Source organism: Miniopterus natalensis, chromosome 13, assembly GCF_054644295.1.
Source record: "Miniopterus natalensis isolate mMinNat1 chromosome 13, mMinNat1.hap1, whole genome shotgun sequence".
Taxonomy (NCBI): Eukaryota; Metazoa; Chordata; class Mammalia; order Chiroptera; family Miniopteridae; genus Miniopterus; species Miniopterus natalensis.
In genome coordinates, this window is record NC_142093.1 from 10,024,700 (window position 1) to 10,051,343 (window position 26,644).

Consider the following 26,644-nt stretch of genomic DNA (forward strand, 5'->3'; position numbering starts at 1 on the left):
ATTAAGTCCTAAACTTGAAAAGTTCAGCCCTGAGTCTGACTCCAGGCTCTTGTTCTTTCTGTTGATCCATGCTGCTTGCCTGTTGACCTCTCCATCTGAACAGTCAAGCTCCAGAAGAATTTTAGTTAACTGGATAGTTTTTATTAGGTTCTCATGAAAGTTTTACTGTATTTAATACTGACATTTTTTATTTCAAAGGGTGATTGTATGAATTATGATGTGCTAAGACTTATTCCATACATTATCATTCAAAATAAATAATCTAACTTCAAACTTTAAAGTGTAATCATTTCCTTGTATTAATAGGGGTTCTCCAGTTTTGGAATTTTTGCTAGTTTAGATATGGTCCTACAGGTTAAGGCAGCATAATTACCCAAGGAGTATTGATGTTTCTGTAATCCACATTAAGTATCTTAATGTTCCCATGCTAGCTTGAGTTTCTAGTTCTTAATTTATAGGGTTTATCAATAAATCAAGAAATTTGTCTCCATTGACTTCTATTACAAAAGTAAATCTAGATTCCTACAAAAGAAAACACATGAATTAAAATATAATCATTTGAGAACAAAGCTAAGAGTTAAAAATCTTTCCTTTAAGGAAAAGTTATGGTAGTTGATCACAAGTCAGTATTAACCTATTTAGAGGAGATTTAAGTTGAGGATCAATCAGCAAGTACTTGCTGTATGAGTTTATATGCAGCATTGTCGTCCAAAGTCCAGTGGGGAGTGGAAAACAAGAATGGAGCACAGTGCTTGCCCTTCTGTGTATTCGAGCACTCAGTCAGTGTTTTTTTAGGGTTTTGTTATTGCAAACATTCACTTATAACCTTACACAAAAATTATTAGTTTCCATTAAAGACTCTTTTTCATCATCTATTATTTCGTTAGAAACTAAATTTCTTTGTGTGTTATATTTGGTAAATGTGCCAGCGATTTGGCTGAAATTGCAAGATGAGTCAAGAATTCAGTTGGTTGGACATAAATCTTAACTGTTTCAGTTAAGTTTTTGTAATATATCTTTATTGATTTCAGAGGAAAGGAGAGGGAGAGAAAGAAACATCAATGATGAGAAAGTTGTCATTGATTGGTTGTTCCCCGCAGGCCCCCAACTGGGAATCGAGCCTGCAACCCAGGCATGTGCCCTGACTGTGATCTCCGGATCGTAGGTCGATGCTCAACCACTGAGCCATGCCTGGCGGGGCCATTTCAATTAAGTTTATAAACTGGTTTTGGTACTTAGGCAGATTTTTGATGGTATAGATTTATAACAGATTATGCCCTCTTCAGTTTATATGGTATACCCAAGACAATGGAATAGAGAATGTCTTTTATTTACTTGAAGTAATACGTAGCTTCAGAAATTATTAATCAGTCATTTTAAGTCTTTTCCACATATCTTTAAAACGTTATTGAAGCCCTTTCTGAAATGTCTTGAAAAATAGGAGTACATTTATTTCAGGCTAAATTATAATACTCATTTCTTGTAGTAATGCTTGTGTTTCAGTGGGTATGATTTTTAAACCTTGGTAAAGCTGAATCTAACTATTAATTCTTTCTTAAAATAGAATTATATTGTATTACTAAAAGATCAATATTTTCTTACCTAGTAGTTTGGTGTAGCCTTTATATATTTAGTAAATACCAATATGGTTAGAATTTTGTCTGCTGTTAATAAAGCTTTACGACAAAAGAAAATTATGTTTACATGGTGAGTTGACTGCTTTAACCTAGTTTTTGTTCCTTATATTAATAATCATTGGCTTTATCTTAATTTGCCTACTAAACTAAATTCAGACATCAAAAATAATACATATGTGAATATGATAATTTGTCAGGACCTTAGTGATTCACATTTCTGAGTGAAAAATTAAATTTGACTTTTAGTTAAGGAATTCTGTAAACTAATCAAAACTTGGTGAATTTTATAGTATGTGAATTACATCTCAATAAAGCTGTTATTAAAAAATCAGCCAGCAAAAGAAAATTAACTTGTTAGACACAATACTGAAAGTGAGAGGGGAGAAGGTTATTTCCTGGTATTTTTAATGGACACAATAAATTTGAAGAACTGCCCTACTATAGGGAAAGATTAAGGTTGATATTTTTCTGGTTTGGTGTTTCTTCAGAATCATAACTTAAGTGAAGAGGCACTCATTCAAGTAGGAGTGAATTAAAACATCATCAGGTGGTAGATTTCAACCAGAATAATTTTCCCCCGTAGAGATCTGCTTTGTCTAAACTATTCTTTGAACCTGAGCAGGCAGCAGTTGGGAGGGCATATTAAACATGAGGTTCTAGGTAGAAGTAAGGCTTGGTAATTCTCCTTTGCCCAAAGTACAAGTGTCAGAATTTTAACTAGGTTTCTCTTTTGTTTGAAACAGTGATGACTCGTGGCACTGCCTCCAGCCCATCCTATAGATTCATATTGAATGATGGGACAATGCTTAGCGCCCACACCAAGTGTAAACTTTGCTACCCTCAAAGTCCAGACATGCAACCTTTCATCATGGGAATTCATATCATCGACAGGTACTACTTATTTGGAGAGCTTCATATGAAATAAGTCAATTCACATTATCTCTTAGAAAAAATTTTTATACTCTTGATGGCTAGAAAACAGAAATTCTAAACTAAACATTAAACTAGCATGATGAGTATATGTAATCAGCATATCCACATTGGGTTTTATGGTTTTGTCGCCGAACCATAGCTTTGTTGTTAAAAAGGGAGACAGGAAAGGTGAGGCTGAAAATATGTGTTTTAGAGGTAAACTCAAAAAAGTGGATAAAAACTTCCAACTTTCCGTATATGAACTTATGTTCTCATAAAAGATTTCAGAGTTTGTGAATATTGTTACTTTTATTTTTAAATATTTTCTTTTCATTAGGGCACTTTGATGGCTCCTCAGTTCAAGCTGACAGTTTTTCAAACTAAAAACCATTACACTATCAACTTGAGATTTTTTAATGTCATTGCCCCTAATTTGTTCTCCTCTCTAAATATGTTCTACACTAGTATATATGGTAAATTCTTGGAACCATTCTTTTATCCTGTGAATTATTCAAAACTCTACATTTACAACTATTTAAAATTTAGCATTAAACAAAAACAAAGACATTTCCCCATCACTTCATCTTTTCTTCATCTGATATATTTGCTTATTGGAGCATGGTAATACCGGTCACAGATCTGTTGTCATAATTACGGATTTGAATAAAGACCTCGATGAAAATCTGAATTCAGTATTCTGCTTTTTTCTAATTTTAGTTTAATTTATGCTTGTGAATGGAATTAGCACAGTTCTTTTTTTCATACTGTGATTTCTCTTTCAAAACATCTGCTATGTCTGCATATCACCCTTTTTAATTTTTACATCAGTGACACAGTGTTTTCCTTACCCAGTCTTCCTCTTTGGAGTTGAAATACTTAAAAGCAGTAACGAGGGAGTCATGAATAAGTGCTTTGTAAACAGAGACATAGGAAGTTTCTCTTTCAACCAAAAGTATTATTGTAATGTTAATTATGTGTATTAAATTTTGAAAAGTTTAAAAGTACATACATTAGATTTTTCCCTCTAAGGCCAAGAAAGGTTTTTTTGCCATGTAACAGAAACCATTATCAAATTTACAGGACTGCAGCACTTCTTCCTATTAAGTGGTGCTAATACTTCACAGTACTAGCAACAGTGCACTGTCTTTCCTTAATTTAAAATGACACAGAAGCCCTTGGTAGCTTGAAATGCTAATGAGGTGAATGGTCTTGTTTTATAATATGCATCATAAAAAATACTTTAATGGAAACTGATGAAGATATTTGAATAATAATGCCTTTTCTCCCCTAGGGAACACAGTGGTCTTTCTCCTCAAGATGACACTAATTCTGGAATGTCAATTCCCCGAGTAAACCCCTCCGTCAATCCTAGTATCTCTCCAGCTCATGGGGTGGCCCGTTCGTCCACATTGCCACCATCCAACAGCAACATGGCATCTACCAGAGTAAACCGCCAACAGAGCTCAGACCTTCATAGCAGCAGTCACAGTAATTCTAGCAACAGCCAAGGGAGTTTTGGATGCTCACCTGGAAATCAAATTGTAGCCAGTGTTGCCTTAAACCAGGGACAGGCCAGTTCCCAGAGCACTAATCCCTCTTTAAACCTCAGTAATTCTCCTATGGAAGGTACAGGAATGTCCCTCTCACAGTTCATGTCTCCAAGGAGACAAGTTAGTTCTGGATTGACATCAAGGCCCAGGATGCCAAGCAATTCCTTTCCTCCTAATATTCCAACGTTAAGCTCCCCTGTTGGCATGACAAGTCCTGCCTGTAATAATAGTAACCGATCTTATTCAAACATCCCGGTAACATCTTTACAGAGTATGAATGAAGGACCCAATAACTCTGTTGGCTTCTCTGCCAGTTCTCCAGTCCTCAGACAGATAAGCTCACAGAATTCACCTAGCAGATTAAATATACAGCCAGCAAAAGCTGAGTCCAAAGATAACAAAGAGATTACATCCATTTTAAATGAAATGATTCAGCCTGACAACAGCTCTAGTGATGGCAAACCTCTGGATTCTGGGCTTCTGCATAACAATGACAGACTGTCAGATGGTGACAACAAATACTCTCAGACGAGTCACAAACTAGTGCAGCTTTTGACGACGACTGCAGAGCAGCAGTTGCGGCACGCTGATATAGACACAAGTTGTAAAGAGGTACTGTCTTGCACTGGCACTTCCAGCTCTGCCTCTACTAACTCCTCAGGCAGCTCCTGCCCCTCCTCTCACAGCTCACTGACAGAACGGCACAAAATTCTACACCGGCTCCTACAGGAGGGTAGCCCCTCGGATATCACCACCTTGTCTGTCGAGCCTGATAAAAAGGACAGTGCAGCTGCTTCTGTGTCAGTGCCTGGACAAGTACAGGGGAACTCCGTAAAACTAGAAATGGATGCTTCAAAGAAGAAAGAATCAAAAGACCATCAGCTCCTACGCTACCTTTTAGACAAAGATGAGAAAGACCTAAGGTCAGCTCCAAACCTGAGCCTGGATGACGTAAAGGTGAAAGTGGAAAAGAAAGAGCAGATGGATCCTTGTAACACAAACCCAACCCCAGTGACCAAACCTACCCCTGAGGAAATTAAACTGGAGTCCCAGAACCAGGTGGGTAAACCTCACTGCATAGCATGAACATTGCTAGTTATTTTCTCCTTTTCATTTATTTTACTCCAACACTGACCAGATTTGGATTCAGGCCATGTTATGCCCTGTCCATTGGGTATATGTTAAAAGGTTAGTATCAATGGTTGAAAAATCATAGGGTGCCCTCAAAAGTTCTCTTTGGAACTTTGGAGGGCTACAATATTAATGCATCATTCTAAGAAAGTAAATATTTCTTTCTATAAAATCAAAGTTCACATCTTTGGAGATTTTTAAAAATACCTTTCCTGCTTCTTCCAAACCTATGTATCGAATCCAGTTATCTGAGAATAGAACCTAGAAATCTATATTTTAAAGAAGTTCTCCAGAGAACTGTGATGTGTAGCTAAGTTTGGGAAACTTTGGTGTAAGTGACGTAGGAGAGAAATGTGAGAAGGTAGATGAGGCCTCCCAGACTGTCTTGCTTTGCTATTTTATTTTTGGGGAAAAAAAAAAATCTTTATTGATTTCAGAGAAAGGAAGGGAAAGGGAGAGAGAGAGATAGAAATATCAGTGATGAGAGAGTCGTCATTGATCGGCTGCCTCCTGCACGTCCCTGACAGGGGATCGAGCCCACAACCCGGGCATGTGCCCTGACCAGGAATCAAACTGCCATCTCCTGGATCCTAGGTTGATGCTCAACTGCTGAGCCACACCGGCTGGACTATTTCATTTCTTTTGAAACATTTTCTAAGGCTATTTTTCTTCTCATCTGATTCTAACCATACTCAACCCCCATCAGAATAAGAACTTGAGGATTCTGGGCAGTAGGGTATGTAACACACCCTGAAAACAGAAGTGGATGTCAGTAAATCTTTGTGTAAATTGTTATGGATTAACAACCCCTGTGCCTAGGCTGTGGTGGGGTGGGTTAAAAATTAACAGGCAGCTTCATGTATTAAATAATTGCTGTGGACTTTGAAGGAATTTAAGAAAAACAGAAAATCAAGTCCCTCTTTAGGAACTTACAAATTATTTAGAATATAGACATCCATAAAATAGCTGAAAATGTATTGACAAAACAGTTTATCAATAAGACTCTCCATTGGGAAATAAGATTCATAATTAATATGCATAGGTTCCTCTTCTTGAACCAGCTTTATTCTCTGTCCTCATCTTACAAAAATCTCTCTTCTCTCAGGCATACTGTACTCTAGGCACATGGAAGTCCTTGCCATTCCTAGGATAAGCCATGTCTCTTCTAAGCATCTTCTGCCTTGCTCTCTTTTCTATGTCTGCTGAACTCATCTTCACAAACCAACCCAGACGTCATCTCTGTAAAACCTTCCCAGTAGCCCTAGTTAGATGTTTCCTTCCTCCACGCTTCACAGTGCTCTGGGTTGTCTCTGTTTACTGTTTGTAATAACAGCATTTTGGCTATTTATGTGTGTGCTCTTTGAAGATAAGGCTGTCTCTCATGTTTCTAAGCTAATATTGTGTTTTTAAGGTGAAAAACAGCTTTAAATACTATATTAAAACTCTCACTCTATAAAATTAACTTTAAAAGTAACAGCTATATTAAATAATGTCATTGTGTACAATCCTGGTACACCTGTTTTGGTGCACATGTACACACATTTTTGCTGAGTTTATACCTAAGAGTGGAATTGCAGAATCATAAGATAATGTTTATGTTTATCATTAGTAGATAATGCCAGTTTTCCTAGTGTGTGAGAATTCCTTCTATAGTTGTCCCATGTTTTTACTAATATTTGGTCTTGTCAGTCTTTTAAATTTTAGCCATTCTGGGTCTGTCTAGTGGTACCTCATAGTTTGAGTTTGCATTTCCCTGATAAATGTTTGTAAGTCATTTGGATTTCTTCTTTTGTGAATTGCCTATTCAGATGTCTTGATGTCCAGATGTCATATTTTCCCAATATGTTGTCTTTTTCCTAGTGACTATTAAGAGTTCTCTGTATACTTTAGATGAGTCCTTTATTAGTTGTATATTTGCAGATATCTTCTCTGTGCCATGGCTTGCCTTTTCTTTCTCTTATTGGTGCTTTTTGATGAAGTGAAGTTTTTCATTTTAATGTAGTTTAATTTGTCATTTTTTTTACTTTATGGTTAGTATTTTTTGTACATGTGTAACAAAAGACACGTTCAGAAATGTTCACAGTAGCTGTATTTGTATTAGCCCCAAACTGGAAACACCCCCAAATCCATCACAGTAGAAAGATAAATATATTGTGACATAGTCATACAATGGGGTACTATTCAGCAATAAAAACAAATGAACTGCTACATGCAACAAGATGTCAGAAATGTAAAAGAAGCCAGACATTTAAAAAATGCATACATGTAGTTCTGTTTATACAACCTAGAACTATAAATTTTAGTTGAATTCAATAATGAAATACAAACAAGTAGACATTTTATGTTGATGAATTATCTCAAAGTAATCATAGGGGAATCATACAGTGAAATAAAGGCCAGTTTTCTTCCGTGCATAACCTCAGACAAGTGTAGGGGACTCCCTATCTATTCTAGAAGACTTTATTAAAAAGTTCCCCAAAGTTTTAAATTATAAAAACAGTTATATTAATGTAAATCTATTTTTTATGCCATTATAAAATAAGTCATTTCACAAAGTTTTGAAAAAATATCTCTGGAAAAAATCACCCTTGATACTATCATTGTAACGCAGTACTCTTGACGCATCTTTCCAGTTTAATCTTTCCCAGGTATATTAGATGAATACTTTGTGTATATTATCTTATCCTGCAGTATATTAATATAAGCATCCAGATTTTTTCCAGTGGAATCGTTAGGTCATGTAATTTCAATGAGGCTTGAATCTTTCTAATTATTTCCTCTTTATTCTTTCATAGTTGCGTTTAATTCATAGAGTTTAAAGGAGAAACTTTTTTTCTACATTGTTTCTGGTGAAAGTGTAGAATATACTTTCTCTAACTTTGGTTTCCATTCTTAGTTTACAGCTGACCTTGACCAGTTTGATCAGTTACTACCCACGCTGGAGAAGGCAGCCCAATTGCCAGGCTTATGTGAGACAGAGAGGATGGATGGTGCGGTCACCAATGTAACCATCAAATCAGAGATCCTGCCAGCTTCACTTCAGTCCACCACTGCCAGACCCACTTCCAGGCTGAATAGTATGTGTTGGGGACAAAACCTCATTTGCAATGTTTGATGAATAGTGGTGATGAGTCCTTTGTCTCTCACCGTCATTGCACAAAGCTTTTGTTTGCTGAGAGTGAAATCTTTTCATTAATGCCACTGTAAATAATATACAGTTACATTTAGACATAAGACCTTCACTCAGTTTGTGTATTTGGAATTATAGTATAACCGCTACCTTTTTGTAATTAGTGTTAAGTTGAGCAGTTGATGTTAAGTAGAGCAGTTTTGTGTTCTTACCCAAAACGTTCCAGAGCAGGACTTTCAGAAATATAATAATTGGGTCAGATTATGTTTCTTAAAGTGTCTTGAACACTAGCCCTAAAAGTTGCAAAAAAAGACTGTGCTAAAATATATTGGGTAAATGCTACATGGTACATGCATCATTCCATATTAAAATTCCTCATTGCATATTAAAGGTTTTAAGAAGTCCCATGTTAAAGAAACCAGTTTAATTTCTTTCACTGAACATTTACCAAACTTTCTTGATTATGGAATTCCTCTTCTCAAGTAATACATGTTACCCCACAGAATGAGTTTTCCTTGGAGCACTGTGTAGGAGGAGACCACTGTGTTGAAATAATTCACTACTTCTCTAGCCATGGTAGCATTCTCCTAATTAAGAAGCCCTTCTGATGTTCCTTCATGTCTTTTTGTGGTCTGATAGCATTTCTCTTTTCACTGTATCATATTCCATTATATAGACAAACCAGAGTTTATCCATTCTTCTGTTGAAGGACATATCTGATGTTTTTAAGTTTTGACAATCATGAATAAAAGAGCTATAAACTTTATGTACCAAAAATAAAGAAACATTTCAATAGTATAATACTTAAAATTCATGAAGATAGGACTGTCAAATATTTTCACCTATCTCATTTTGAAGTTGAAAAAAAACACATGATGATAATTCCATTGTGTGACTTTGAAACTAAAAGAAACTAACCAGCTCACTTTCAGAATTTGCCTGGGTTCCTGGCCTAAGTCATCTTGCCCCTCTTGTGATGTAATCAGATGTGGGGCTCATTTATTTCCATCTTACTGCAGCTTTAGCTGTTATGACATAGTTCCTGACAGTTTACCAAGACTTCTAGGCAGCTATAAAGAAGAGTCTTAAGTGACCTCAACTCTCTTTTCTATCAATTTTCAACTATACGTTGATTTTTAAAAATTGTATTAGTCTTCTCAGGCTGCCATAACAAAACATCACATACTGGCTGGCTTAAACAACTTTATTTCCCCACAGTTCAGGAGGCTAGAAGTCCAAAGTTAGGGTGTTGGCAGATTTGATTTTCTCTGAGGATTTTCTCACTAGCTTGCAGATGGCTGGCTGCCTTTTTGCTGTGCCCTCACAGTCGGTAGTCCCTCTGTCTGTTCTGTGTCCTAATCTCTTTTTATAAGAACACCAGTCACAGAGCCCACCCTAATGACCCTATTTTAACTTAATTACCTCTAAATACAGTCACATTCTGGGGTGCTGGGGTTAGTACTTCAACATATGAATTTGGGGGGAGTACAGTTCAACCGATAACAATGATTGATATGTGTTCATTTTAGAAATTATAAACAATCATTAGAAACCTTAAATGAAAATAAAAGTAATTCTTAATCTCAGTACCTAAAATCTACCAAGGATAGTTAGCTTACCAGAATTTTTTTCTGTTAATGTATAGAATAGTTTATAAAAATAGAATTATTCTGAACATAATATCTTGGATTACATTTTTTTCTTTTTCATTTAACAGCACATTGTAAATATATATAGTCCATAACTTATCAGTCCCTAAATTTCTAGAATTTGAGTTATTTACAGTTTTTGTCCTAGTGTAAGTGGTACAGAAATAATCAAAGCTTTCAAAAATCCCACACAAAAACTTTCTAAAGTGCATATACTGTTTTCCATTACAAAACATAATTCAATCTCTTTTTCATTTGTCATTATAAGCATCAATTATTATACTGTTACATTTTCAGATTAACTACTATAGAGCTTTGCCCATTTACTGAATGACGCCAGACTGTTATGCCCTTTAGTTTCTGTTCCTGCCTTTTATAGCGTATATTTTATCTTTTGCTTACAACTCTCATATCATGATAATAGCGCTGTCCTTATTTACAGCATATTCTAATGTGCTGTAGACTGGAAAATCAGTTAACCAAAATTGTTATAATTATCTTTGAAATTTTTCTGACAGTCTGGAGTGAGTCTCCTATGGTAATGTCATTTTATGTACAAACATTTTAACATCATATTTTCTTTGATTCACAGAACTTTTCTCACTTTTTTGATTTACTTGGCATTATGTGGCCACATTCTAGATAGTTTAAGTTTCTGAATAAGTGACCTTTGTATCGTTAAGGTAATATTTTATAATTGAAATCTCACTCTAATATACTATATATTACTTCTGAAAAATATTGTCATTTTATCTTCCATTCTGATACTGACTTCTTACCTTTGCTGCTTTAATCAGGATTACCTGAGCTGGAATTAGAAGCAATTGATAACCAGTTTGGGCAACCAGGAACAGGTGATCAGATTCCATGGGTGAATAATACAGTGACAGCTGCGAATCAGAACAAACCAGAAGAGTAAGTAATACATTTTGTATTTTATAAAGTGTGAGATACCAACTTTTACAGCAAAGAACTACTTTTCCCAAACCGGATTCCAGGCTACGTTGGTGTTTGTTAGATGTTAACAGAAATGAATGATAAAGAAAAGGGGTGGGGGAGGTTGGAGCTAAACAGGTTTATTTACTGCATGGCTGCGAGACTATTGTGTATTATAGTTGCCAAGAGACTGATGCAGTATGCAGCTGTTGGTTTACTTTTTATCTCTTACTTTGCTTTGATTACCATGAAGTTTCTGAGACCTGTGGATGAATTGGCCTCAGTACAACAATTATGTTGCTCTTGGGCTTTTAGTTAGATCATTATTTTGTCCAGCTTTTCTCTTTGTTTGAAGCAAGAGAGAAGGAGAGAAGGTACTTTCTGTATCTACTCAGTGTCTCATCTTGATTGGAATTTAATTTCTAATCAACACAAGTAGCTCTATTCCATAACGTAGAGTACAGCTCACATACAGCAGCCAAAAGATGACTGGATGGTATTGAGTGTAGTTTAAAGCCTTAACTGTGAACACATGAAATGTGTTCCCATTTACCTTCCCCAGAGAAGAAGCCCTATAATTGTATTATTATAGTAGTAATATTTTCTATTTATTTCTAAGTTTTATGCATCATTTGATACTGGTTTGGATTAGATTACATATTTCCTACATGTAATCAACAACTTGTTTTATTGCTTAACACTGAGCATGTTTCCTTGTTCTAGTCTGAGTGCTTTTGTAAATGGTGATCATGTAATGTTAGCAATATGACTTGATCGTCTTTGGAAGTTAGGTAATATAAGGTATACTGTTTTGATTGTGGTTTAATTATCAATCAACCAAATGAATAGCATCCATAGAAAAAGTAGAATAAAAATTTTCCCCCAAGGACACGTTTAATGATTTTTAGAGAGAAAGGAAGGGAGAGAGAGAAAGAGAGAGAGAGAAAGAAAACATTGATGTGAGAGCGAAACATTGATCAGTTGCCTTCCAGTATGTGCCACGACTGGGGATCAAACCTACTACCTAGGTATGTGCCCTGACTGGGAATCAAACCCACAACCTTTCGGTGTACTGGGTGATGCTCCAGCCAACTGAACCACACCAGCCAGGGCAGAACAAATTTTAATATAGGCTAAATGATTTTTTCTGAGGTTTTGGTTGATTTTTATTTTCTACATTTGTTAAAACTTCTTTTTCTTTAACTATGTTTGGTTAATTTTTAGGCTATTTCTGTAAACTAACATGAAGAATAAACTAACATGAAGGCAAAGTTCAGTGATTGACAAAATAATGAAAAATATGTTCATAAATTTCTACACATTAAGTGTATCAGAAAATTTTCTAGAACTAGATTTGCATATATATGTATATTGTGTTTATTGCATTCTTTAAGATTGAATAATTATTTGCTCTACAGTTTAAACTTTATCTTTTTATTCTGTAGCCAGTGTATTAGTTCACAATTAGATGAGCTTCTCTGTCCACCAACAACAGTAGAAGGAAGAAATGATGAGAAGGCTCTTCTTGAACAGCTGGTATCCTTCCTCAGTGGAAAAGATGAAACCGAGTTGGCTGAATTAGACAGAGCTCTGGGAATTGACAAACTTGTTCAGGTATTTATTTATTTATTTAAAATACATTTTTATTGATTTCAGAGAGAGGAAGAGAGAGAAACATCAATGAAGAGAGAGAGTCATTGATTGGCTGCCTCCTGCACACCCCCTGCTGGGGATCGAGCCCACAACCTGGGCATGTGCCCTGACCGGGAATTGAACCTCGATCTCCTAGATCCTAGGTCAGTGCTCAACCGCTGAGCCACACCCGCCAGGTTGTTCGGGTATTTATTAAAGTTAGCATTATTTAAATGATTCGTCCCTGAGAAGCTAGGAAATGGTTTTTAAGCAAGATTTTTCAATATTTTCATTGTGTTTTTAGTTGCTTTATAATTTACCCTTGTGGAAGTTAACAAAAATATATAATAGTTAATAATGGGATTTTTTAACAAAATAATAGTAATAATTAGGGAGTCAGAATCAGAAAGTCTCAGCCTTTCTCAGTGGAACAGAATCTTAGAAGCTCCCCTTAGAATAGAATCCAGATTTATATAATCACTTCTTATTTTAGGATTTCATGTATCTTTATTCATGCTAGTCTTCAACCTATATTTTCCATGTTTCAACTTCCAGGTTAGTATTTTTCAGACTGTGGGGTTATAAAATCAATTTAGTGCATCATGACTGGCATTTTTTTAATGGAGTAAAATAGTGTAAAATACAAGTATCAGAATGCATAGCCCAGGAAAAGGGGAAGTTATGTTTCATGAAATTCTTTTAGCTACACATATGCAAACACATGTACACACACACACATACACACACACAACATGTCACAATTTAAATTATACTTCTTACAATGAGTAATAGTCAAAAAGCTTGAAAGCCTTAACTCTATAGCATTTTGTTAGATGAACTATGAATTTCTTTTTTCAAATAAGGTAAAAACATGAATTCTATATTTGAGATAGAAAAATACCTGACTGACCCCTCCTTTAGTAATCTACTTTTGTAGTAACCTGGTAAATATAAAGTTTATTGATTCTTAGGCTTTGCAATGAAGTTCTTTTTAAAACATTTTGGCTTCATTTCATTGATTTAGGACCTTTATTTTACCCACATTTTCTTTTCTTTACTATGATTTTTAAAGAAAATCTCAGTTAACCTATCATTCCATTTCAAAAGTAACTTTCAGAGGTGATTCTTTTAAGTAGTAGACATCTGGTGAGCTTCATGAATTCAATATGAATTTATTATGATGAAACTTTCTAGAGATACTCTCTCAGATTCACAGTTATAAAGAGAAGCATGTAGTTTATTGGGAGAAGCATATTTGTAAAATGTTCTGGCTTATTTTCTAACAGGGAGGTGGATTAGATGTATTATCAGAGAGATTTCCACCACAACAAGCAACACCACCTTTGATGATGGAGGAAAGACCCAACCTTTATTCCCAGCCTTACTCTTCTTCGCCTGCTGCCAGTCTCACTAGCCCTTTCCAAGGCATGGTCAGGCAAAAACCTTCACTGGGGCCTATGCCCGTTCAAGTAACACCTCCCCGAGGTGCGTTTTCACCTGGTATGGGCATGCAGCCCAGGCAGACTCTAAACAGACCTCCAGCTGCACCCAACCAGCTTCGACTTCAACTCCAACAGCGATTACAGGGGCAACAGCAGGTGAGTGCTCTTGTTTAGAGCTGATACTTTCTAAAGGTATGTGCTGTCTTTGTAATAAGACAGCCCAGTTGCTACAACAAAGGTGCCAAGTCTGCTCCCGGAACCTTTATGGAGGACTCAAACCACCATCCTTGGTCTGCCAGGGTAGGAAAAGGGGACACACTCATTCAGTTAAAGAGTCTGGCTCATAACAAAATACTTTGAGGCTTACAGCTTAAAAGCAATTTAGTCTTGTTTTTTGAGATAAAAAATATTAGGATGAACATCATACAATTACTAAATCAATAAAGAGAAACAGCTTAATTTATAGAGTATCAAGAAATACTGTTTATGATTGTTGAATTTCAGAAAATGAAGTTTATTTATGTTTGAAGTTGGAGTGATGTTATTATATTAGGAGAATGGAAAAAAGGATGGTTTGGGGTGTTGGGTGTTGTTGGTGAATTAAATCTCTCTCACATCAGGTAATAAGTAGGTATAGTGGCATAAATATCTAAGCTTGAATAAGCAGCAGATAGAGAGATAACCATCAGGAGCCAAAAAACCAAATGGTGAAAAGTATTGTCTCTGAGAAGTGGGACTGGGGGAAAAATTTGAATGGTAGGATAACAAAGAAAGGAATAACTTTGTAAGTGTCAGGATAGAGTAAAGGATTCAAAGAAGAATTAAGGGGAGAGAAGGGAAAAAAGAGAAACAAAGAAAAGGAATAGTAATATGTTCTGAGAATAAGTTAAAGATAAGCTACTTCTTGTTATAACTTGCCATTCATTGTAAGAGAGAGAGCATAAGAAGAGGAAATATTTAATAGTTCCCTGTATTGAATCTTTCATAAAACATATTTAAGGGGACTGACTGTGTTAGGTATAGTGAAGAAGACAAAGAAAAAAAGATTCAGGCAACTTTCAGAACTTAAATAACAGTGCCAGCAGTACGTGCTAAACCAAAAAGAAGAGGAAAGTGTAGGTATGCCGATTTCCTCATTTCACAGCATAGAGTTCGGTAAATACGGTCTAAAGTTACAGGTTCAGTGAGCGAGGCCAGCTCAACAATCTAGGTCAGGTTCCTGAATAGATGAAATGATAATTCATACTTAGTTCAGAAAAAAATTGTTTTTACTTTGATTTGCTCCTAAAGCAGCTGATAAGCAGAGTAACCATGCAAAGAATGTACATGAAATAAGGATACAAATAGGTGAATGTGGTTCTTCATTGCTTCTTTTAAATATTATGGAAGCATGTCCAAAGTTTGGAGGTCTTGGTAGCCCAACAGAGTGCAGTAAATATCCATGAAGCTGGAGAAATACAGAATTGGGGCACACTATGTTTTAAGTCCCTGGGTATGTCAGTACAGAAAAACAGCTTCTACTGCCATCTAAGACAATAACTCTGCTACCTAACGAGCCACATTATCCAGACCTGTCCTTTAGGTTCAGGGCCGTAAGATCTTCTGTTCAGCAGTAGGACGCTCAGTCCATAGTGGCTCTTGCACTGCAGAGTCTTTGGCGTAGGGGAGGTCTCGCCAAGGCTTATCTCAGCGAGAAAAGGCAAGATCAACTCAACTTAGTAAAACAAAAAAAAGTATTTTGACTCAAGTATTGAGATGATGCAAAACAGACACACATCCAGGTGTAGTTACTTCAGACTCAAGGACCCAGGTTCTTTCTATCTTTTTATCCTGTAATCCTTGGCAACTAGAAAAATGGCTGGCATGGCTGCGAATACCACAGGCAAACAAAACTATCTAGCAGGGGAAAACAAGACTATCTCTTTCCTATGCGTCTTGTTTTAAAAGCCATGAAACTTTTTCAGAAGGCTCTTATCCCTCCTTCCCCGCTCCCTCACCCCCAGAAAAGGAAAAACAAAAAAAGACTTCCTGTGCCTGGCTAGCTAGAACTGAGTCACATGTGCACTCTTAACCAGTTGCTGGCAAGGACTGACTTAGAGTACCCGTGGAGACGTGTGATTTGGGATAATTAGCAGAATAAAATCCTATTCTGTCATCAAGGAAGAAGAGAGTAGATGGCTGTATTGGCAATAACAGTACCTGATAAAATCAAGAAATTAAGGTTTAAATAAATTACTTAAAATTATACAGGTAAATTCACAGTCGGGATCAAATTGGTGAACTGAAGTGGAACATCTACCCTTTCTTCTGTTTTAAATTCCATTAAATGACAGGTTGTATATTTTAAGTGAGTAAGCTTGTATCAGTACAGGAAGGAAAAAAAAGAGAATACCACCATCCTAAAGAATTTTGAATATATAGAATTTTGAAATATAGAATGCAAACATAAGAAACGAAATTATCATATACAAATAATACAGTTGCTTGCATAGAAAACCCAAGAGAGTCTAATGGGAACGTAGAACTAATAGAGAAGTTCAACAGGGTTTCTAGATAAAAGGACAAGAAATAAAAATTAATGACAATCCTTTTTATTAGCAACAACCAATTAGAAAATATAATTTTGAAATATATTACATTATGCAAAAGTAAATCATAATTAAAAGTCAAAAAGAAGATCCAAGTAAAATATATTTGTTGATTAAAAGGCTATTGTAGCCCAGCCAGCGTGGCTCAGCGGCAGTTGAGCATTGACCTGTGATCCAGGAGATCATGGTTCAGTTCCCGGTCAGGGCACGTGCCTGGGTTGCGGGCTTGATCCCCAGTGGGGGACATGTAGGAGACAGCAGATCAGTGACTCTCATCATTGATGTTTCTCTCTCTTTCCCCCTCTCCCTTCCTTTCTCTGAAATTAATAAAGATATATTTTTTAAAACCCACAAAAAAACTTTTTTAAAAAAGGCTATTGTAAAGACAGCAGTCATTCTGAAGTTAACCTATAAATTCAGTGGGATTCCTATAATAATCTCAACATGGAATTTGACAAATAGATGCTAAACTTATTTTATTTTTTTATTTTTATTATTTTTTTAAATATATCTTTATTGGTTTCAGAGAGAGGAAAGGAGAGGGGGAGAGAGAGAGAGAGAGAAACATCAATGATGAGAGTGTCATTGATCGAGCTCACAACCCGGGCATGTGCCCTGACTGGGAATCGAACCCCAATCGCCTGGATCCTAGGTCGACACTCAACCGCTGAGCCACGCCCGGCTGGGCGCTAAACTTATTTTAGAAGCAGGAATACAACCTTAAAGAAGACTGAGGATGAATGTGCCCTACCAGACATCAGGATATAAAACCAAGTTGTAACAGTTAAAACACTGTGGAAGTACCATAGGGATAGACAGTTGTACTAATTAGATTAGAATGCAGTGGAGAGCCCACAGACAGTGCAGACATGCATAGAAACTCAGTGAGTGACAGGTGGCAGTCAGTGGGGAAAGGAGGGCCTGTGTCATAACTGCTGGTTCATTTGGCTGTCCATGGGGGGTTAAATTAGATCCTATCTCATGCCATACACAAAAATAAATTCTAGATGTTTCAGTGACCTCAGTGTGACTATGAGAAGATCTGTCTGGTCCCTAATAAAAAGGACATAAAGGAAAAGGTTGGTGTTTGCATTAAAATTTAAAACCTGTAAGTAAACAGACACCATAAACAAGATAAAAGACAAGCCACAGACTTAGGGAAGTTATTTCAGGGAAGATACTTGCAACCCCATATAACGCAAAGGATTAGTATCTAGGATAGCTCAGATTTCTCACGGTGTTTCTGCACAGCGGCCTGCCTCGGTTGGTAGCACGGGTACCTGTCGGTCATGTCCCCCTCTTCCTCCCCTCTCGTGGGACACGGGATGTAAGCTGCTAATCCCAGAAGGCAGTGCGGCGCCTGACGACTTGAGAAAGACAGGGCCGACTCAGATCGACATCAGAGTTTGTTTCTTTTTAATGGATCCTAAGATCAGTTTAAAAACATGTTTTCTTGACCTTAAGTTTACCTCGTTGACTGGAATATAGTACACAAGGAGTAAGAAGATTCTAATATTTTAAATTTGATTATACAGTTAAGAATAATTTCCAGTTGGCGGACAGGAGGAGGAAGAGCACCCTAGGAAACTAGGTGCACTGGTTGAGACTTAAAATGCAAAAATGAAGGAAGGAGCTAGTGATTAAGAGAAATACAAGGTTAAAGCCTGTAGGTGTAGTGTCTGCTTACATCTCAAATAAACGTGAGTCAAGAAATATCTCCATAATACCTATAAGAACTTGTGAATTTCTGTTTTTGGAAAAATGATGACAGCAAAAATGCCTAGGTCTGCTGCTTATAAAAAATAATATAACACTGGCTGACAGGAGATACAATTATTCTATTCCAGTTTTGTTTTCATCTTCTCAGCAACGGACATGGTCTTCGTGCTACCAAATAAAGAATACTGTGAAGAGGGAGTACTGCCCAGACAGATAAAGGATGCGGTGTACTTAGGCACGGTTGTTAGGGTACTCAAGAAAGTTACAGATCTGGTAGAAAACCACTATTGATAATCTTTTATATACTCTAGAGGATAGGAGCAACCAGAAAATAGAACTAAAGTGAAAGAGCAGAGGCTACAGAGAAGCAGATTTCACCTCCAGATTTCTGGCAATAAAAACTGTCTGATAAAAGAATAAGCTTCTTTAAAAAACTCTTTGGGGAACACTTGCGATCTTGCTCCCCAGCATATATGATCAGTTTGGCTCAAATAAACTTATTTTTTTTAAAAAACCAAAACTCTCTGGTTTGCAATGATTTATGTAGTGGCTGTATCAGGGGTCTCACCCTTGGCACTACTAACACTTTGGGGCTGGATGATTCTTGTTAGTGGGGGAGCGGGGCTTCTCCTGCAATTCAGGATGTTCAGCAGCATCCCTGGCCTATACCCACCAGATGCTAGTAGAAACCCCTCCTCAAGTTGTGACAACCAAAAATGTCTTCAGGCATCCGGATGTCCCTTGGGGGGCAGAATCACCCCTGGTTCAGAACCTCTGGGCCAGATAATCATCTTTTAGGTTTACTATAGTGGGAGTTTTTGCTGAGGCATTGAAAAAACTCCATTCAGGCAGACAAAATGACAGCTATCCTTTACTGTGTATATGCACACTTGTGCATGTTTGTGTGTGTGTGTTGTATGCATTAGCTGGTTTGTGTCCTTCCACGAGCCCCATATTTCCTTTTGTAATACAGCAAGCCTTTTGACATGCCCTTATAGGCTTTTGAATTTGTGTCCCCAGCTCTAAGGACTACCAGCCTCTCCTTTCATGCCCCAAACTCCAAAAGTTAAGACTTCCAAGGAGATAAAGGATATGGTGATCCTTTTGGGAAGACTTCCTTGGAAGAAGTAGAACTTGACCTGCTTGCTAGAAAATGGGCAGCATTTTAGTAATCAGAGAGAAGCAGCAGCTTAGAGTGAGACAGTTGTACACACAGTCACGGGAAGGGAAAAATGGATAAGTGTTATTTCATGGGCAGGAAGCAGTCAATTTTTCTTTAACAGAAAGTGCTTGTAGATTGCTACTATTTAGAATAATTCCTTCTACTTCTAAAAGCCCATTTTCTGATTTTTTTCCTTCACTTTTACTACTTCTCAATCATCTTTCCTCTGTCCCCACCCATTTTGTTGTCACAATTGAAAGAATATATAAAGCTATGAATGTGGAATCCCAGCTCCCATTCCCCCAGGAGGTTTACGTCTCTACGTCACTCAGTATTCAAGTATTTTCGCCTACCCTCATTGCCTTCTCTTTTTTCTCATACTTGCTGTTCTTTCTGCCTGAAGTTAATCTTTCAAGGTCCCATTGAGCTCAGTCATGCTCTTGGTCCCTGCCTTCATGCCCTAGGCTAGTTACTGTTCCATCTGCGCTGCTGTAGAGGTCTGTGTGTGTGCATCACAGCCCTTGTGCATTGCACTGTTCTGGACTAGCTCTGCCACTCAACAGAGAATCCTAGAAGATGGAAATTGCTTAACTTTGTAGCCTTCAAGCTTTATATACTCTTACATACACTGAGTTTTTTGATAAATCTTCGTAAAATTAATAGTTTATTTAAACTTATGCCCATAGTCTGTTGAGTTTGAGAAGTATGAAGTATGTAGGTTTGGGTGCTTAAGAGACTTTTTGACTTTTAAAACCATAATGTTGGTATCTTTATTTTTGAAGTGATTCTGAATGTTTTGTCTTATTCCACAGTGCCTGGAAGTTGTAATGTTAATATTTAAATTATATTGAGCTTTCCAGCACCCTCCCTGCCCCAGTCAGTTTTCTGGGAGTCAGAAAATGAATGAAACCAGAATTAAGAATTGAGCTATTTAGAAATGAGAGTTTTAATCACTGTTTACACCTCTTTGATTCTCTTATAAAACTTTGATAAGCTTTCTAGTTTGCATATATTGTATTAAAATATATAAAATTTATTAAACTATAAGATATATTCAAATATACTGATATATTTATAAGTAATTTATAGGTTATGAATTACCATATAAACACAAAATAATATTGATATTATTGTTAATATCTCTCTGGACAGTTTATTCATATCAAATTATTGAGCAAGAAGTTCTTTAAGCTACCAATTGTTTATAGGGAGAGATAACCTCCAAGGATGCTTATTTTGTTACCTGATAAAGTTAAGACATGTCTATGACCTGGAACCCTAAGCCTGATACAGGTAGCATCTTCCAAATCAGCAATCCATAGAAGATTGCTCTGGGAGATACTATTAATGGCTATATGTCAGGAAAAAAGTTTGTGATAAATGAGTTCCATAGTCTATCCCCCCTTTCTTGTAGATCCACAATGTGCTCATAGAATTACTGCAGTAAAGAAATCTGTTTCACCTTGTGTAACCCATCATTTCCAGTACTTAGTACAGCACAGCATGCTATTTTCCTGGCACATCTATTAATATCCTACAGAACAATGTTCTTTTAGAATACCAATTTGGGAACTGCTGGTCTAAAGTAATTACTTCTTCCAGTTAAATAAATAGTTCATTTTCTCAGACCATTTGTTTCTTACATAATTCTCTTCAGCTAATGAAATCACATTGATTTTCCCAAATATGTACCCATTTAGACAGGCACCCTCCAAGTGAGAGGTACCTCAACTTTTCCATTTATCTCCCAGACCTTTGTAGAATATACCCAATTATATACTTACTTTTTTATTCACAATAGTTTTATGACCTAAAGCTGTTCCTTTTCTCTCCATTATTGCACTTATCTGAAGTAACTAAGTATTAAAATGATTTTTCAAAGTACAATAAATGTGTGTGTATGTGTATTTTAGTGGTAGAGCATTTATGGCAGAACATTTGAAACCACAATACACACACATTACCTATGTACATACATATATGTGAATATGTGTGTCTTCTTTTAAATGCTCTGGCATATTTAGTATAGGTGGGAAATACTTGATAAATGTTAGGAATTACCAGACAAATAAACATGGGGAATAGTCTTACTAAATGTACACTGCTAAAACTTGTTAGTAATCAATAAAAGGTTTGTATTACCTTTAAGGACTGTGCTATATTTTTATGTAGAAATATGATATCTCATTTTTTCCATTTTTCTCTAGTTGATACACCAAAATCGGCAAGCTATCTTGAACCAGTTTGCAGCAAATGCTCCTGTTGGCATCAATATGAGATCAGGCATGCAGCAGCAAATTACACCTCAGGTAATGTGAGAAAACCAGGCATTGTTAGTACTTTTTTAACCCAAGCTGTGTTTCCTAAAGTGTTGACTTGAGTGCCTTTGAAATGGTCTGTGAGCTGATCTTTTAATGATGTTTATAAGTGTAGCTCTCTTCTAGAATGAATTTATAATGAACTTGTGATATCCCTTACTGATATTTGATCAAAAGCCGAGGGTTCTTTGTTTTGTTTATTGTTATTGTTGTCACTGCTACTAGATACCAACGGACTAAGTAGAAAACCCTTATTGTTGTTCTGAATAGTGCCAGTAATAAGAAGCCTAAGATATGAGACTGTGTGAATGGTACCTGAAACCTGACCCAAACCAAGTCACATTGCTGAGTTATCTTAACTGTCTTGTGTTCTCAGCTCTGTCTGAGCATCAGCATTTTCTATTTTTTATTTATTTGAACGATCCTTGTATATGAACCCAGAGCCATTGGAACTTTAAACATCAGAAGAACTGGGTAGCCTTCTAAGTGCTACCTAGTTCCCACTCCCTACTTAACTTCCACACAGAGTTTAATATTTTTGCTTCAATCACTTTTTTGTTTCCTTAACCAAATTAACACAAAAATTGGTAGATGAAGGATTTTAGAGAGAGGAAGGATTTCAGAGAGGATTCAAACAAAGCCCTTCTTTTCCCCATAAAATGGATCTAGATGGATTTGGAGCAAATATGGAAAGCCAACACTAGCCAAAAGGATAGGATAAATATTGAGAAAAGCTGCTGATAAGCAGTAGGTACTGGCATTTTCATGAATCCAGATTTGGGTTTCTATGTCTTATAAATCTCAGTGGTTAGCTCCTGCAAGGGTAATTAGCTTATAAAGAAACAAGACCCTATTTTGGAATTCACATAAAGATATCTACTAGAAAGGCATATGTCAGATTCTTCTAGATTGGGCTATATCTAGTTGGCAAGTTTAATTTTAGTGGAGCCATATGCTTTAATCAAATCCTCAATCTGAATTGATTTTATCAGAGAAAGGCTTTATTGACATGCCATATTGCTTTGCAAATTAGACCAAAAAGTGATTTCAACCTAACGTTACCACTTCTTTCTTCATTCATAATATCATAGCTATTAAAACACTCTAATACCTAGAATAGTATTGTACTATAACAATGAGATAAAATCGCTTGTTCCATTTATTTCTGTTTATTACTTTATTTCTAATTATTTTAAGTGATAATTTGTCATTGGATCCTGGATTTCTGATTTCTCCTTTTTTAATGGTACTTGTAGGTTTTTTTAAATTATAAAGATAATATATGTTCATTATAGATAATTTGTAAAATATTGAAAAGTATATAGAAAAAACTAAAATCACCTACAATCACATTTTATTCATTTAAGTAAAGTGAAATAAATTATTTCAGTGAGAAAGAGGGGAAATTACATTTCTTTAGAAATGGAAAAGAGAGAAATCTCCTAACAACCTAATGTCAGATATGATAGAAGTCATCAGTACATTTTTTTCTCTCCTTTATGGTTTTAATGTTTCTTTTAACAGTTTTTAATGACCTGTATTATAATACTAATCAATGTATACTTTCTTTACATTTTCTCAGTTCTGTGTGACTTTTTGAGAATTTGCATTTAACAACCCACTTTACTGGTCATAATACTGTTTTAGCATTTCTCAACTGCCTTTAATCTATAAAATGTACTTAATTCATTTCCTCTCCTGTGATTATTACTTAAGAGGTTTTTGTTCCTTTTCAGTTATATTTTCCTTTGTATACTGATAATTGCTACATATTTTGTTGCCCCAAGCTACTAGGCTTTATCCTGTAAGCTTTCCAAGACAGGCAGAGATTATAATAATAATAAGTGAGGAATGTTTCGTCCTTTGCAGCCACCCCTGAATGCCCAAATGTTGGCCCAGCGCCAGCGGGAGTTGTACAGCCAGCAGCACCGACAGAGGCAGCTAATACAGCAGCAAAGAGCCATGCTCATGAGGCAGCAGAGCTTTGGGAACAACCTCCCTCCCTCCTCTGGGCTGCCAGTTCAAATGGGGAACCCCCGTCTTCCTCAGGGTGCTCCGCAGCAATTCCCCTACCCACCAAACTATGGTACAAATCCAGGAACCCCACCCACTTCTACCAGCCCGTTTTCACAGCTGGCAGCAAATCCTGAGGCAACCTTGGCCAACCGCAACAGCATGGTGAACAGAGGCATGGCCGGAAACATGGGAGGGCAGTTTGGCACTGGAATCAATCCTCAGATGCAGCAGAATGTCTTCCAGTATCCAGGATCAGGTATGGGGATCACAACATTGTTGCTTTTATAGACACTGTGTACAGGTCTCTCGTCATACTCGGTTCAGTTCAGTGGCGTGGATGCAGCGTGCTAAAGACAGACACTCACAGGGCAGTCAGGAGGCCCGGGCTCGGACTCACCTTTGCCAGTAAATGCTGGAATGATCTGAGGCTTTTATCTATTTGATAGGTAAGATTATTAAGTTAGAGGATCTGTAAGGACCTGTCTGAAAATTCTGATAGTTTACATAAGGACAATCAGTCTTTACAAAGTATTTCAGACTTCTCATTGGTGTCACTCTTAGCTGCTTAGGTTGTAAGCTATTCCTGCAATGTTCGGCAACTTTCTGGCTTCCAAAAGGTTTTTTCTTTTTTAATCTTTCTTTCACACAGTCTCTCATTCTCTTTGTCCTAGGTGATGATATCTTTTTTTACTTCTGTTACTTCAAGGTTCTCATAGTGGCAGTAAAACACATTTTATTAATCCATCATGTTTAATCAAACTTTGATGTAGAATTACTAGCACTTTGCCGGAAAAAAATTGAAATAAATTTCTCGATTTTATAAGTGAAAGAAAAAGTAAATTTTAAGGCTGCTTAAACATGAATATCAATGAGAAGGCTGCTGTTTGACTTGAATAAAATGGTGAAGTTATACAGAGATTTTTGACATGGCAATATGCTTATCAACTTTGACAGCCAAATTAATTTAGACTTTTCATTCTTATAGCAACAAGTGCTAAAGTCCTTTGACTGTTAAATTAAGTGTCTAGGGAGATTTGATCAGAGAGCACCAGAATTCTCTAAGACATTTTAATCAAAATCATGCCACATCAGTTCCCTTGTCCTCAAGACAATGAAGTCATCTTTGGCAGGTTTGTGTCTCTGACACTATCTGTATGGGCAAAAAAGGATTAGAAATCCACATTTCATTATAAGGTTGTCTGAACAGGAGTGGCCTTCAAAAGAGTTTTATTTCTTAAGACTTCTGTATGCAAAGAATTTGACAAGGCTTTTTCACTTTACTCTAGTTTGCAGAAGGACTTCCTCCAACATTAGAAGACTTCTATAGTTACCTGTTTACCCATTCTTCCTCTAAAATGGCATCATAGGGAAAGCAGCAAATAGATTCTTGGCCTTCATGATATTGATTGCAGAGCCATAAAACAAAAGATTTCTCTCATTCATTGGGGGGCGGGGCTAACTACAAGAAAGCCAAACACTAATAAATTCCCCAAGGATTTTGTTTCTCTTATAAAAATAGTACTTATGTCAATTTTCAGTCATGCCCTTTAGCACCTCTTCTCTGGAAAGCTCATGAAGGAGAACTTTCTGTCCTGCTTCAGTTCCTTGACAGTCGCCTGGAAAGGCAGTGCTTCAAAGTTCCCGTTCCAGTGAAGTTGACAAGATTTCTTTCAGGGTTGTGGGTGTAGTCTTTGGTCTCTCAAATGTCAGTATGTAGAACACAGTGACTGAGGTAGTGAGTGGGTGGGTCTTCATTCTTCACAAGGCAATATAACTGGATGTGCTGCCACCCGCCATAGATGTTGTATCTGGTATCGGGATCTTTCTTCCAGCCAAACTTCCAATTGACAAAAAATACTTTTTACAAAATAAGAATTTTTCTTTGATAAAGCCAGCAGTCACACTACAAACAAAATCCAGAAGCTGGGTACAGTGGAAAGAGTAGTAATTTCATCCAGTCACAGACTGAAATGAAATGGCAAGACTTTCAGTTCTTCCATAAACTGCTTTAAAATAATAGGGGGAAGTTGTTAGTCTTCCTGGATAGCATAAGAACACTTAAAGATAAAGTGTTTGTAATTTCTCCCACTGCTCTAAGGTAAAAGCTTGCTCCAGTATGATCAGCAGCCTAGTAGAAGGCTTCAAGACCAAGTTTTGTGTTGGTACAAATTCAAGTCCTGGAAAAGCTCCAACCTTTTCAAAGCAAGCCTTCTCAGGGAAGAAGAAAAAGCTACCACATGTTTTTGTAAATAAAGTTTTATTGAAACACAGTCATGCTTGTTAGTTTACATATTGTCTATAGTTGGTTTCACACAACAGAATTGCGTAATTGTTGCAACTTTATTGCCTATAAAACCGAAAATAATAACTAAAGCAACGTGCAGGAACACTAATGGCAGAGTGTGCTTTCTAAAAACAGAAAAGTTTCCCTAGACTATTATGCTGGGAAGCTGAGTGTACTAGAACAGAATTAGACTTTTAAAATTTGTTTTATACTAAGGCAATATTCTAAGTAAATGTAAGGGATATTTTTAAAAATTTTTGTACCCACTTCATGAATTCCTTGAAGCCCATACAGAACCCCCTCTTCTGTGAACTACACAGTGAGTGTACTCCTCCACCCACTCCTCCCCAGTGATCTCATCGGCTCCTGTGGCTTCAGTGACCTCTTCATGCTGATGGTTCTGTTCTTTATCGCTAAACCAGATCTCTCAGCTCATGTGTACAGCTGCCTACTGGACAGACATACTTCAATTTTCCACCAGCACCCCAAACTCAACGTGTCCAAAGTTAGACTTGCCAACTCCACTTCCCCTTCCCCT

The 26,644-nt window shown here is 36.7% G+C and overlaps 1 protein-coding gene across 1 annotated transcript in view; it reads left to right on the forward strand.

The window, feature by feature from the left end:
- Nucleotides 1-26,644, forward strand: part of NCOA1 (nuclear receptor coactivator 1) — a 163,346-nt gene that overhangs the window by 120,227 nt on the left and 16,475 nt on the right. The window contains exons 12-19 of the mRNA XM_087823400.1: nt 2,381-2,528; nt 3,841-5,158; nt 8,127-8,307; nt 10,807-10,924; nt 12,391-12,559; nt 13,864-14,175; nt 21,696-21,797; nt 23,676-24,078. Coding sequence (XP_087679526.1) covers nt 2,381-2,528; nt 3,841-5,158; nt 8,127-8,307; nt 10,807-10,924; nt 12,391-12,559; nt 13,864-14,175; nt 21,696-21,797; nt 23,676-24,078 — 2,751 coding nt within the window. The remainder of the gene's footprint in view (nt 1-2,380; nt 2,529-3,840; nt 5,159-8,126; nt 8,308-10,806; nt 10,925-12,390; nt 12,560-13,863; nt 14,176-21,695; nt 21,798-23,675; nt 24,079-26,644) is intronic.